Here is a 14,370-nt window from a genome sequence, read left to right on the forward strand (position 1 = left end):
GAAAATGAGGATACAAGTGTTTACTTTATGAATTACAAGATATAACATATATATGGCTCTCGATGCAGAGATTAGTAATTCCTAAGGCTTGATAAAGAGTGATTAATAATGTTAGCATTTAGTTGCTATTCCACTGACCAGTATTAGAATAAAGTGAAGAGCTTTCCAGAGTACCCTGCCCTCCACATTCCCAGGAGATCTTCTTTTCTAAGATCTCCTCCCACTTGAAAGACCCACTGTTGAAACAGCTCCTGTGTTCAGAGTCTACGTGAGGTTGGCAAAACAGAGAACTCTTACCTGTATTCAACAGGACATTCTCAGTGGGCTTTCTCCACACTGGTCTTGCCTGGAGTGAACCCAGAGCATCTGAAAAGTGCTCACCTGCGTCCGACGTTGCTGCGGATGCAGCAAGGAGAGATAACACGGGGGCTGGTGGAATTGCAACACTGTCAACTGCGGCTGGCTTCTTCCTAGTCATCATGGTGGGCACGGAGCCTTCGTTCTTACTATGCACTGCTGTCTGGTCCACTTTTAAGTGGGGACTTGGCATTCCTAAAAAATAACCCCAAAACTTTCAGTCACTCTAAGGGAACAGGAAGATAGACAACATACAACCTGAACATGATCTGAGGAAATGGTCAAATGATTTGAACACTTCCTTCTGGTACTACAAGAATAAAATTTAAAAATGCTTAAAGAGAAAAAATAGCTATGACTGGTTTTGGTTTTGTGGCTGAGGTTAGGAGTGACACCATTGTAGGTTGGCTGTGTGGAAGAAGTGGGGTCACAGCATAGGCCTCATGAAGCAGAATGATCCATCAGGTGCCCCTTTGCCTTCTGAGGATGCACATTCCCATGTTTACAGAGGCAGTGATGTGTGGAGCATGAAGGCGAGTTCAGAGTGAAAGAGACATGGCTCCCATCCTAGTAAGACTTCTCATCTCATCCAGCTGGAGAAACAAGACTGAATGGGAAGAAAATACTGGACAACAAGTGTGAAGGCATGTGTGTTACTTACCCTAGGTGTTTGGGGCGTTCTAAGGATGTGGAGATCTGTACTGAAAGCAGTGAGGAAAGGCTTTACAGAGCTCATGCTGAAGCTTTAAGGATGAGGGAAATCAGTCAAGTCATAGGCTAAGGCATGACTGGGGAGTAGACGTGATCCAGATGAGGACAGCATGCTGGAGGGGGAAGATGCACTCTTGGGATTAGTGTGTAATCAGTCTGTAGGGCAAGGAGAGCTGATCTGAGGGCCTTTGATTGTCTGTTCATATCAGGCATCATATGTCATGTCATGACGATGCTGAAAAGCCTGAGCAGTCAGGAGGTGCCCCTGTAAGGGCTTGGAAATTTCCTGTGTAACTAACAGTAAGAGCTATTCTGCGATCTCATTTCCTGAGCTTGAATCCAGGCTCTGCCACTTTCCAACTCTGTGATGAAGAGCAAGTTACTTAATCTCTCCAAGTTTTAAACTTCTTTGCTTGTAAAGATGGGGTGTTGATGATACTACCATGTAGGGACTGTTGTGATCATCCAACAAGTCAATTGATGTAAAGAGCTTAGAACCGTGCTTAGTGCACAGCCTGTGCTGTAAAAGTGCCTAACATTATTATTATCCCTATTATTGCTGCTATCATTACTGTGACCTGCTGCTTCCTCAGAACCAATTGTAACCAGCAAGCAAAGGCTAGGTTGTTTTCCCTGACATGACTAAGAATGTATGGGCACCTTTCCCCCACAATGCAAAAACAAGGCTCTCTAAATCACCCAATGTAAGCCCAGAGGCTGAGGGTATGTATGTGAATCCATTTCAAATAGCTATTTATTCAGTTTCTTCATCTGTAGGTTACATAACTTGAAGCAACGAAAACAAATCGGGCCTTATCATATTGGTTCCTGACTCATTTTTTTTCTATCCCAACTAACCTGAATGATACAGTCCCCTCCCAGAGTAACATTATCTCAATGCCATAGTGAGAGCAGCTTCTCTTGGGCCTCATGGCAACCCTGTGAAGCATGTAGTGTGGATATTACCATTTTTTCAATTTTACAGATGACGAGAACACGTTTCTAAAAGGTTAAAGGAGAACTGAACTCACTCATACAGCTTTTAATGTCAAGGTTGGAAATTTCCTGGTAGCTGGATACTAAACCCAGGGATCCTATTGGTCCACCTGGCCATACTTTAATACCTGACAATGACCCCAGTCTGTTGACAGCAGGTATCATCCTGAGGATGAAGAGGCCCCAGTATCATACCTGGATAAGGCATCTGTAACTACCTAAGGAATACAGTCATGCTGACATTTAACACCTTCCTTCTTCTTATTCTCCATTCCAGTCTCTGAAACTCTCAGTTGTGATGCCACGAACAAAAATGCCACTTACGCTTTTCCTGGACTTTATATGTCACAGCATTTTGAAGGTGGAGATAGGCAAACATCAAATTCTAGGACAGACAGATTGCAAGGCACAGCCATCAAGAAACTAGAAAGTGTAGTAAGCATGTATAATATGCCTTATTTGTAAAATATGCAGGTGTGCTCATCATGGGCTAGGTATAGACATATATTTAAAATGCATTCAAAATCATCTGTAGAGAGACACATCCAAATAGGTATTAGTTGTTATTCTGAGGGAGGAGAGCTCAGAAACTGGTGAGGAAGAGTGAGTGTTTTTTACTTCTCAGCCTTCTTCATTGTTAATATTTTAAAAAACCACAAACATATATTAAATTTTTCTGTCCTTTAAGAAAATAAACACAGTTTGGAAAATATCCGGAAGCCTATGGGCACTGGGGCAGAATGACTGATATGTTTTTACAATTGGCTGCTAAAAAATTTGATAATGGGCAGAGCAGGTATAAGTCTGATGAAAATTTCCCATTTTGGTACACTGCACCACCAAGGCATTCCCACCAAATGGATGGAAGCAGAGTTTCCATAGAACATCTCAGGATATCTAAGCTGTCAGATTTCTATTGAATGACAGCTCCTCTGGAAAAACTCACCAATATGTCATCTTTGTACCTGTGGGCACAAGTTAGGAAGGTAATTCTTTGTTCAAATTATGATATGCTTGGGGCATGAAGGCCATAAACAGGGTTAGCAGTCAGATATTTAACTCTCACTTGGGAATAAACTGATTCAAGTCACTTTAGTTGTACCCATTTTTATGCAAATGCTCACAATCCAAATTAGCCTCAGTCCACATCAATTCATTAGAGTTGATCCAATCAGACCTCTCATGGGTAAACTTTGCTCCTTAAGTGTTTATTTTACAGGATATACTAAAAGAAATAATATGATACTTAAAACACTCTATAATTTAGATAGTCACTATTAGCTCTCTTGAAAACCCTAGATAATCTAGAATTTTCTAGATTATAGTACTGCTTGCTAGTTGCCACCCAATGATTTTGAAAACAAATTTAAAAAGAAAAAAGAAAGTCCTGACTTTTTCTCATTTTTGGATTTTGAAAGGATAAGGGAAACAACTCCAGAAATAACACAAACCATATTATGTAAACTTTAAACAAAGACAAATCTATGAACACTTATTAATCCACAAAATCTGTCTGAGGGCAGAGGCGTCAGGGGACAGTGATGGGGTACGGGTCCTTGGGAGAGTGCATTGGGCAGGCTGGCCTCTGGGAGTCTCTTCATTTCCCTTCATTCCAGGTGGCGACTAATACTCTGTGATGAGCAAAAGCAAAGTGGTGGGGGGCATTTGAAAAGTTTCTTCCCAGCATGAACCAGGCTTGTATAAATGGGAGGGAGATTTTTGATGCTAGAGGATTATCATAAAGAAACCCAGATATAACCCTGTAATGACTGGACCATTGAGATATAGCACCACTGCTTACACGGAGACAATTAGTAATACCACGGGTATGCTCCAACAAAGGATCACTGTCTCAAACTCAGAAAGCAGACTGTATGGAGAACACTCTTGGTAGGCGTGTTCAGAGCATCCCTAAACCCCAACATGAGACAAATTACACTGAGGATTGCCTATTTGGAGACCAGTACATTTTTAAAGAGGAAAATAACAATGCAAATAACTTTGTGAATCCAACATCTGTTCTTAATTAAAAGACACAGCCGGGAGGAAATATAAAAAAAGTTAAACCTATAGGGAAAACATTCTGCTATAACCCGTTGACCTCTATTGATAATTTTTTTTAAAAAAAAAAGTCTTTGAAATTGTGCTGTAGCCTATGTAGAAATAGTCACTCATTTTCAAAGGTAATTTCTCAGAGACCACTTATCCCCTCAAACCTCTACCTGCACACCGTGTTTGCATTAGGGACTTGATTTATGGATTCCTGCTCCTTCGATGCAGAAGCTGACTTCCTGTTGCCTTGGTTACTTGGAGCTCAGTTCAAGGTTAAACTACTCCCAAATCAAAATCAGTGGCAGGCGCTGCATCTAGCGGCCACGTTATTGACTGCCCCAGGATGCGAAAAGGTCACAGACCAAAGCATTGTTTACTGCCTTAAGGGTGAGTCAATAGCTTCAATATTTCGATTCTGTTTCTTCCGAAGTAGTAGTTGCTGCTCAATTACCTCTTCATCAGGTTACTCAAGGTCACAGAGGTCACGAAGGAAAAGTAGGGTCTATGGCGGCTGACTTTCCCAGGATCCCTTTAATGAGCTCTGTGACCTTGGATAATAAAAACCAGCCTCACCTTAGAGAATCTGTATGTTGTTCTATGGTTCATACAGCTAGTTATCTACTTTATATCATTTCACTATAGGAAGAAAAGCAAACAAAAAGCCTTTGTGGGATGGCTACTAGTTACTACCCTTTCCTAGATAAGAAAGTCAAGGGGTTCAAAGAGGTTATCTGGTCTATCTAAAATCACACCGTTGTAAGGGGTGGGAAGATCTAGATTTTCTCATTCCCAGTTGGTTCTTCATTCTGCACAGTTTCTTTAAAATAAAAGAGCTGATGGAGTCATCATCAAGGGATCCATATGTAATTTATTTTGTAACATCCGCTGCAGAGCACAGTATATCTGGCAGATAGTATGTGATTAACATAGGCTTGTTGAACACTTTAATTAATTTTCTAATTCCAAGATTCGCAAATGTAGGTATTTCCTGGTGACAAAGCCCAGGCTGGAATGGTCGAAGAGACTGACACCACTGGGATGGTTGGTCCCTTTAGTCATCTTCCTGGCTCCCCTTACACTGCAGAAGGCAGGTTTTGGCATAGACTGGGAGTTATATTGAGCAGTTAGTGGTTTTTAAACTTTCAAAGAGCTTTCATATGCATTATGCTGTTTGTCCCTTGCAGCATCCCTGTGGATGACAAGAGGCAAATGGTGAAACACCTAAGTTGAGAAGAAGAAAATAAAGGCACAGAAGACCAAGTGATTTGCCCAAGCTCACATATCATATGTGTGGATGAAGCAATGCTGAAGTCCATGTCTCTTGACTTAATTCAATGTTCTTTTTTGTCTATAACAAATAGACTTTTGAGCAAATCAGTAAACGAGATATTTTTCACAAGAAATAAACTACTCTTGAAAACTTGATAATAATTCCCTTGCTAATATATTGGTTGTCTATTCAGATTCTTCTATTGTTCTTTTTTCTTGTTTGCAAATGAACTTCATTCATAGCAATAAGGGGAATCTACATTACAGCAGAAAGTGAATCAAGTAATAGATACTTGTAGGTTTTGGGAAATAATATTTTTCTGTGCCAAAGTCAAAAAAAATTTATTTTTGTTGAACTGGCCTATTCATTAATTCAACAAATATTACTGAACATCTACCATACCGGAGATAAGGCACTGGTCAAAACAGTTAAAGTCCCGTTTTCTCAAGGTTTACATTTTAATAATTTTTGTGTAGCATAAGGGTAGCTGTGGCTTTTTATAAGGGCAATGAAAGATCCTAAAGCACTTTTTTAATCATCAGAAGACAGAACCTCTGCTACTACTCATATGGCATCTTTAGGCAAATTGGAAAAAGGCAAATTCTCCAGGTGAATATACAGCTCCATGGATTCAGAGCTTAGCAAAGAGAGGGCACCTTTGGGCAAACTAGAAAAAGACACAGCTTTCCATGTGCATATGCATCCTAGGGGCTCATAGCTTGGGGAGAGGCGCACAGGATGGATTTTGGCTCCATTCCCCTCAAGCCAGGCACTTATGAACAGCAAACAAGCTGCTTAATCAGAGGTGGTGACCCTATCAACATTAGTTTTATGTCAAATGAGTTTTACTTCATTCTAGGGTGAATGAAGAATGAATGAGGAAATTTATCATCATCACCTTCATTCTAGGACAAATTTCATCTTTTAAGATGAAAGTTACTCTTGGGCAGAATACTATTCAGTGAGTTTAGAACAAATCATTTTGAATTTAACAATTATTTGTGAGTTGACTAGCAAAACTTGGAAGTTGTGAACTCTGCCTTCACAGAGATGGTTTAGAAGTGGAGAGTGGCGTAGGACAGAAACACCTACAAAATTGATAAACCAAACAACGAAGGAAGCCCAATGAGTCCTTCACAAATTAGGGGGCAAATGAGATCTCAATGCAATCTGAGGTGACCTCCTGCTCATCCATTTATTATTTCAACGTTCATTAGGCACCCGAAAGTGACAAGCACCATCAGGCCTCAGGAACTTGAGTCCTTTCTGAATGGAGTCAACCACCCACTCAGGCAGATACACACAGGTACAAAATTTCCAATCTTAAAAATTGGGTAGAATTCTACAACTAGAAGCAGAAGGAGGGCCTGCCAGGGCTGGAAAATGACCAGAGCAAAAGCAGAAATTACATTTCTTTGTGCAGCTGTGAGAAGAGTGCTTTGGATGAGTTGTAAAAAAACAAATGCTGAGCTTTGCCTGGAAAGGCAGCTGGGAAAAATTAAAACCACATCTTCTTGTCAGGTGGAGTTAAGGCCTCCTTCCTGTTTGTCGTCTCAGCCTCCTGAACACACTTCTGTAACAGAATACACCTCCTGTTTCATACTTATTTGCTCACTTCTCTGTCAATTCTTCCAGGCAATTGTAAAATTTTTGAGGTTAGGAACCATGTCTCACTCCCTTTTTGTTCCCCCGCACCAAGCTTGGTAGATACTAGGTACTTACAAATGTTCGATGGACAACGAGATCACACATCTATCTTTCTAGGCTCAAACTTTCTAGGAAATGGTGCCAATTACTTTATCCCACATGTCCCTCTATTCTAAAACTCCTTTATTTCCATTGAAGTATATAGAGTATACATGCTATAAAATATAGCAAATAGGTGAAGAATATATTCTCTGGAGTGAGAATACTGGCCTTATTAGCTGTGTGATCTTAGGAAAGTTATATTAACTTTCCATGCCTTAGTTTTCTTATCTGTTAATGAGGTTGTTGTGCAGATTAAAGGAGTTTACATATTGGGTAAACAGAAAATAATGTTTCCCCACCAAAGCTGTCCACATCCAAACTCCTAGAACCTGTGAATATGACAAAGGCAAATTAAGACTGCAAATAAAAATTAATGCTGCTAATCAGCTGACCTTAAGATAGTGTAAGTACTCCTAATTATCTAGATAGTCAAAATGCAGTCACAAAAGCCCATTCAAATGAAAGAAGGCAGAAGAGAAGAATTAGTAAAAAAGAGATATGATCGAAACACAGTCAGAGAAATGCTATGTTGCTGGCCCTGAAGATTGAGAAATAAAGCCATGATCAAGGAAGGCAATGGCCTCTAGAAGCTGGAAAACAAGGAAATGGATTCTCCCCTACAGTTTCCAGAAAGAAATGGACCTCACCTTGACTTTGGCTCAAGGAGACCCATTTCACATTTCTGACCTACAATACTGAAAGATGATGCATTTGTGTCATTGAAATCACTAAGTTTGTGCAAGTTTATTATATCAGCAAGAGAAAACTAATGTACATGTAAGAACATTTCCTTTGGTGCCTAGTTATAGTAAACACTCCATTGTTTTAACCATGATCATTTCTTAGCACTACACTTAGTAGAAACTGTCTCATTTTAAATTTATTTCTTATGTATGTTAAAGTTATGTGTGTCCCCTACAAGATTTTACTTCCTGAGAATGCAGAGACTTTATATACTTTTCCTGTATCTTGTTATAAGACTGATTCAAAGAAATTATTCAATGAATATTTATGGTTAATAACTTATATGAGAGAGAAATAATTTGCTAATATAAAAGCTATGAGATTGAAATTGTGAGACATTGGGTTGTCGCAAGCTCTTACCTATGACTGTTAGATGAACTTGGACAAGACTTGGAATTTCATTCTGTTTTGTTTTCCTCCTGGTCAGAATAAATCACTCTTCTGATTCTGAGCTTTCTAGATTCAGAGAAACCACTATACACAGTCTGGCTAGCTCTTGCCTTCTGAATTCAGAAGTGCAGAAATAGGCTGAGAAGACAACAGTTTTCTTCATTAGAAACTAAAAGATTTACATTAAAGAGTATTTTTCTCTATGCAGTAAATTCTAATGATGCAGAAGTCACTCTCTCTTGATTGTATAGTGGAAAGATTAAAGGTGTTTTCTAGAGGTGCCCGAAGACATCATTTAGAATGGAGACATATTAGACATCAAAATTGCAAAGAGGAGACATCTCAAGTTAAAGGTTTTAATTTTTCTGCCTCTCCAACATCAGATTCTATTCTTGCCAGGGTCAGTGGTGGTGGGGAAGGGAGAAGCACATGTATACACACAGAACCCAGCTTAAAGTTCATAGACATTTTTAAGCTCAGGTTAGAATTCTTGCCTAAGTTGGTTTGTACACACATACGCACATGTGTATGTACATACACAGGCATGCACACACACGCTACAGAAGGACAAAGCACAGATAGAACCAAACAAAATGTTGATATAATTGCAGTCATGCTTTAAAAAGTACAGAGACATTAGGGTGGTAACTATTCTCTGAAAAGTATAATAAAGGGAGTTGCAAAACGTACTAACGAGGGAAACACCAATGCATACATGTAATTAAGACCAATTCAGTGGTACAATGTACCAAGTATGCACGTTATATCCTTGACAATCAGGTAGGTTAAGAATTTCCTATAGTAATGGACATAAAGCATGTTACAGGCTATTGCTGAATACATTGGAGCTTCCGTAAAGTAAAATCAAGATACGTTAACGTTGGAAGAAAGCAAGTTCAGCCCTTCCTGGTATTGAGTCCCAGGAAGGGGATGTGACTTGCTGTGCCTAATGTCACATACAGAGGGTGGCAGAGGCATGATTCTGACACTAGTCATGTCCTTGGATCATCTCAGGCCAGCATGCTGGCTTGCTCCTCAAGGGTTATATTCTGAGACTTCAAGAAACTAGTCTTCTTTTACTCCTGGTGCATGCTTGTTATGCCACACTCACAGGATGGATTAGAAAGAGACCATGCCAAAAATGGCAGCTGTAGGATCATTGTCTCTAGAAGATTCTTCTCTAGATTCTTCCTAATGTGAAGGGCTTAGTAATCAATGCCAGTTAATATAAGCATCTTTTGTAGTGTCTTCCTTTTTACCTCTAGAGCACATAGTCGCAGAGCACATCTGCATGGTAATACAGATCTCAATGCTAACTGGGTCACCTTATTTGCATTTTGATTACTGCTTATTTAGAAGCCACACTGAAAAAAGAGCTTGGTATTAGGAGCTTAGTGCATGCGTACACATAAATATATGTAAAAACAGATAAATACACATTTACTGGCATGTGAAAGATTAGTACGACATGTCCTCACCTTTTATGGACATATCTGTAGAAGTTTGGCCAGGTACCCATGTTGGGATTATAAATATTGTTATGGAATATACTTAGTCTTTCTCAGCAAAAGATCACCCACTGCTTATGGCTTGAGAAATAAATTTAGCATACATTCCCCTTGTTAAGTAGTCATGTCTTTTGATATGAGAGAGCTGCATTGTTTTAAGTGATTTACTGGGTGTCCTTTCTTCAAACCATCTACATTATTTCACTATTAGAATTCCTTCTGTAGAATACAAATACATCATGATTGTGTGCTGGCATGCACATGTAGACACAGAATGTGTGCTAGAAAAGCTCTCCTCTTTGCAATAGAATTGAAAAAATATCAGAGAAACTCAGACTCATCATTAGATAGATCTCCTAATCTTTATCTCTAGTAGTTCAGTCAGACGAGCTAATACCATGATGATGGCTTTGAAATCTCTTAGGAATTGGATGAGGAGAAGTGATAGTGATGAACTCCCAGCTAATAAACACAGAGTACTTATTTCGGCAGAATGATCAATTTCTAGATGTCCTGAGGCTTGTCTGATAGAGTTGATTTACTCATCCTCGCTTACCTCACTAATAAAGCCAAAGTCCACCATCAGATTACAGAGGTGCCTGGGATTTCTTAAAGGGACAGGAGAAAGCCAAGGTAGTATACATCACCTCCCTTTAAGCATCTCTGAACATCTGCAATCCATGGAACCCCAGCTGCCTTCCTTGGCTGATACTCTGTACTCAATAGACTTTGGGCTAGTACAGTAATACAGACAATTAATTTGTTATCTTGTTAGTGGAAATTTAATGCAATGATCTAAAAGAACTCTTACATATTGTGATAAACTTTAGTGCCTCCAGGCGGCTCCCCTCGCATTGGGCTCATTTCACATCTCATCCATTATGTAAATGAGATTTGGAAATAGTTGAGTTTCACTAATGTAGCTCAACCCTGATGGATTGGAGAGAGCCAGTCCTACTGAAACTAATGAGGTTAAATGCATCTCAACATTTCTTTCTACTTGGTTGATTCTGCAAGCCCCTGTTTAAGAAATGGATACTGTTCATTTCTTTCAACCCTCCTCTAAGGTAATTTCAGTGTTGCCTGGCCCCAAAGTGGTCCAAAGGGAGTTTGATGTGGATGATGCCAGTGTTGGTACAACGCACCGCATGGTGTGCAGATCTCATAGACAACCTGACATTACACTGTAGCAAGACTGACGATTTAAGATAACGGGAAAGGATTTTAATAGTAATTGTATCCGAGGAGGTCTTTAAGTCATCCAGAGAAGAGTAGTAGGAAGTTTGCAGAAGTGGACAAAGAGCCCTTGGTGGGGCTTGAACTAAGAGAGGACAGTCATTGGGGAGGTTTCGAACTGGTAGAGAGACTAATGCCTCTAAAAGATTCACAGACTGCTATGGAGGCAGAATGCCATTTAAAAAAGAAGTATTTCAGGAAAAGCAGCCTCACACTATTATTCAGCATCATGGGACCAGAGAGGTGAGTACAGGATGCTAGTTTAGAATAAAAAATTGTAGTTTTTGAGTCTGAATTAGCATCTTGCCTCCAGTCTTTGAAACTCCCATTTTTCAGCCTTCCAAATGAAATCCCAAGTACAGAAGTCCTTATTCTGTATCCCTGTCTCCAGACAAAAGAAACAGCCTGTGAAATTTTTTCACCTTGATTTTAAAGGGAAGAGGGGTTAGGAGGAAGAGTGTAAAGCAAAGACATGGAGACAGAAGCATTCTGTGTAATAATCAAAATCCAAATACATTAGTGAGTAACAGGGAAATATGCCGCTTATGAGAAAAGGAGTTTTCAGCTGGTGGATAAGGCCATGACCCTGGAGCCAGACAGTCCTTGGTTTAAATCCCAGCTTTGTCACTTAACTAGGTATTTGACCTTGTTTAAATGATTTAACCTCTCAAAGCTTCAGTTTCCTTATTTTTTTTTTAAAGTGTAATAACCCGCCTACCTCAGAGGGCTATCACAGGGATTAAGTGAGATAATGCCAATAAAATGCTTAGCAAAGTGGCTGGCACAGAGAATATGCTCAGAACAGGCCAACCAGGAACAAATCTGAAGAACTTTAAATATGTAAAAGGTATTTAGGATGGAGGCTACCAAATACCTGACTAGAGGGCTTGCAATTTGGGTGACAGCTGGCTGGCCAACTAATTGCTCCATCTCTGCCATCCTAACCAACTTCGAACTCTCTGAACACTGGGACCCCAATAAGCCAGGTTTTGTCAATGCCTAAATACCCAATTTGATGCTACATTCTCAATAAGCTGCTCATGGTTGAGTATAAAGAAGCAGTTTTGTGCATGTGTTAATTTATTCAGCAAAAGTTTCGGTGCCTACTGTAAACACAGCAGCTCCATGTCCTTTGGGGGACTGTAAAATACAAGAAACAGTCTAGTCTTTGGGTAGCCAAATATCTAGTTGATGAAACAAGATGCCGGAACAAGAAATTTGAATAAAAATAACAATCTCCCCTGGGCCAGAAAGATCACCCATATTACCTTCCATTGTACCTGGGACCACACTAGAGATTTATGGAAGTGACTTGAACTGGCCTATTCTAGCACAATCATTAAAAATGGAATTTATTTACTATATAACTAGATACAAACATAAATAATTGATCTGATTGATTAAGAATCCGAATTTATGTTAATATAGATACCACAGTAAAAGTAACAAGGTAACCATTATGATAATTTTTATGAAAAAGCAGCATTTCATAGTGGTTAAGAGGATAAACTCTGAGTGCACATTCCCAGTGTTCAAGTCACAGTTCTACAAGCTACCGGTTGTTCAGGCCTGGTTATTTAACCTCTCTGTGCATCAGTTTACTCATCAATAATAGAATTAACAGTATTATCTATCTCCCAGGCTTAAGAGTGAGGCCACTAAAATACAAAGATACATTTCTATCTTCAAAGGGCCAGAGGCAAACATGTAAATGCTAATTTTATTTATTTATTTTTATTTTTTGAGATGGAGTCTTACTCTGTTGCCCAGGCTGGAGTGCAGTGGTGCAATCTAGGCTCACTGCAACCTCTGCCTCTTGGGTTCCAGTGATTCTCGTGCCTCAGCCTCCCATGTAGGCACAATTACAGGCACCCACCACCACACCTGGCTAATTTTTTGTATTTTTAATAGAGATGGGGTTTCACTATGTTGGCCAGGCTGGTCTCGAACTCCTGATCTCAAGTGATCTGCCCACCTTGGCCTCCCGAAGTGCTGGGATTACAGGTGTGGACCACCGCGCCTGGACTGTAAATGCTAATGTTAATACTCTGTGAGAGAGATCACAGGCTCATGTATAAGTGCCATGACTACCAGAAGAATGAGTGACTTCACTGTTAGGGAGGAAGGATATCACTGAGAAGGTGGTTGCACTCAGGTCTTATTTAGAAGCATTCACTAAAAGGAGATGAAAGACTTTCCAAGAAGAAAGGCCAACCAGCATAAAGGCATGAAGCATACAACAGTACTGCATGTTTGGGGAAAAGAAGAATTCTTACGTGACCAGCGTATGGGTTTCTGGGGTGGCCAGGTGAAGCATAACAGAAGACTGGGCTCAGAATCAGGCAAGAAATGGTGCCTGGAGTTGTGGGTCATATGGAGTCATGAAAGACATCTATGTAGAGCCCCAAACAGCCATGGAAAAGAGGTGGTTTGTTCTCTATGTGTCCAACTTGGATTGCAAGGGACAAAATCTGTTCCTAGTAGGTTTTGAGAACTTGGCCAAGAGATTATGACACTTTTGAATCAAGGGTAGAAACTGAACTTTTGATACAGCATGGTTACCTGGTGTGCTCTATTGTACATAATTCCTATTTGCCTTCCTTTGTTTTCCTTTTCTCGCTCTCAACCTTTATTGGACAAATTCTGCACTAGAAGTTTCTTTTTAGGCACTATGGGGGAAACACAAAGGAGTAACTTATGTCTTTTGCTCAGAGGACACCTAAACCCATGCTCAAATAATTCTTTTTGCAAACCAAATCTTATTTTATTCATTAGGACAGCCCACGTTTAGAGAAAGGTGAAGAGGAGGGCTTAGAGAGAGTCATGTTTTCAAGAAAGTAAGTCCCTCCCTCTCTAGTATATGTGTTCTGCAAATGTGAATTTTTATATATTTGCTCTGGGGTTTTTGATTTTTCTTTATCTCTTTATGAGTTGTGAATGTGACATAGTTTTGAAGGACTTCATTCCCAGCACAAAATCACCTATTAAAGCTTATTCTCCAATTACGAAGAAGCTTTGAACGCAGGAAAGAAAATGGGAGGTTTGGGGAGAGAAGAGAAACAACTCAATAATAATAACAGGACGTGAACATTTCATTGGTCTAAGAGAACAGATGTGCAGATAGAAACCCTACAGGCAGTTTAACCAGGAGAGCAGAGATGGGGAGGCCATTAGACAAGACTGCAGGATTATGTCAGTTCCTAAAGAAGCAGATGCATTAAATATTTAAATGGTGGTATTCTAAAAACTGATTATTATAAAAATAGTCAAAATAGTTGACAGTTGGCATACAGACCCCAAACTAACTTGTTTTACTAAATTCAAATTTCATGGCTTGTTTAATTTGCAAACTGACAT

General features: G+C 39.7%; 1 protein-coding gene across 4 annotated transcripts in view; it reads right to left on the reverse strand.

The window, feature by feature from the left end:
* The window catches only part of SETBP1 (SET binding protein 1), a 377,101-nt gene that overhangs the window by 29,073 nt on the left and 333,658 nt on the right, over positions 1–14,370 (reverse strand). For 2 of the 4 annotated variants that reach the window (XM_032245407.1, XM_032245408.1), the window contains exon 5: positions 382–552. In XM_032245407.1, the coding sequence (XP_032101298.1) occupies positions 382–552 (171 nt within the window). Of the gene's footprint in view, positions 1–297; positions 553–14,370 lie in introns of all 4 variants that reach the window. The other 2 variants (XM_032245405.1, XM_032245406.1) reach the window with 1 other exon arrangement.

This window comes from Sapajus apella, unplaced genomic scaffold (assembly GCF_009761245.1).
Source record: "Sapajus apella isolate SASKATOON/1434 unplaced genomic scaffold, GSC_monkey_1.0 scaffold57, whole genome shotgun sequence".
Lineage (NCBI taxonomy): Eukaryota > Metazoa > Chordata > Mammalia > Primates > Cebidae > Sapajus > Sapajus apella.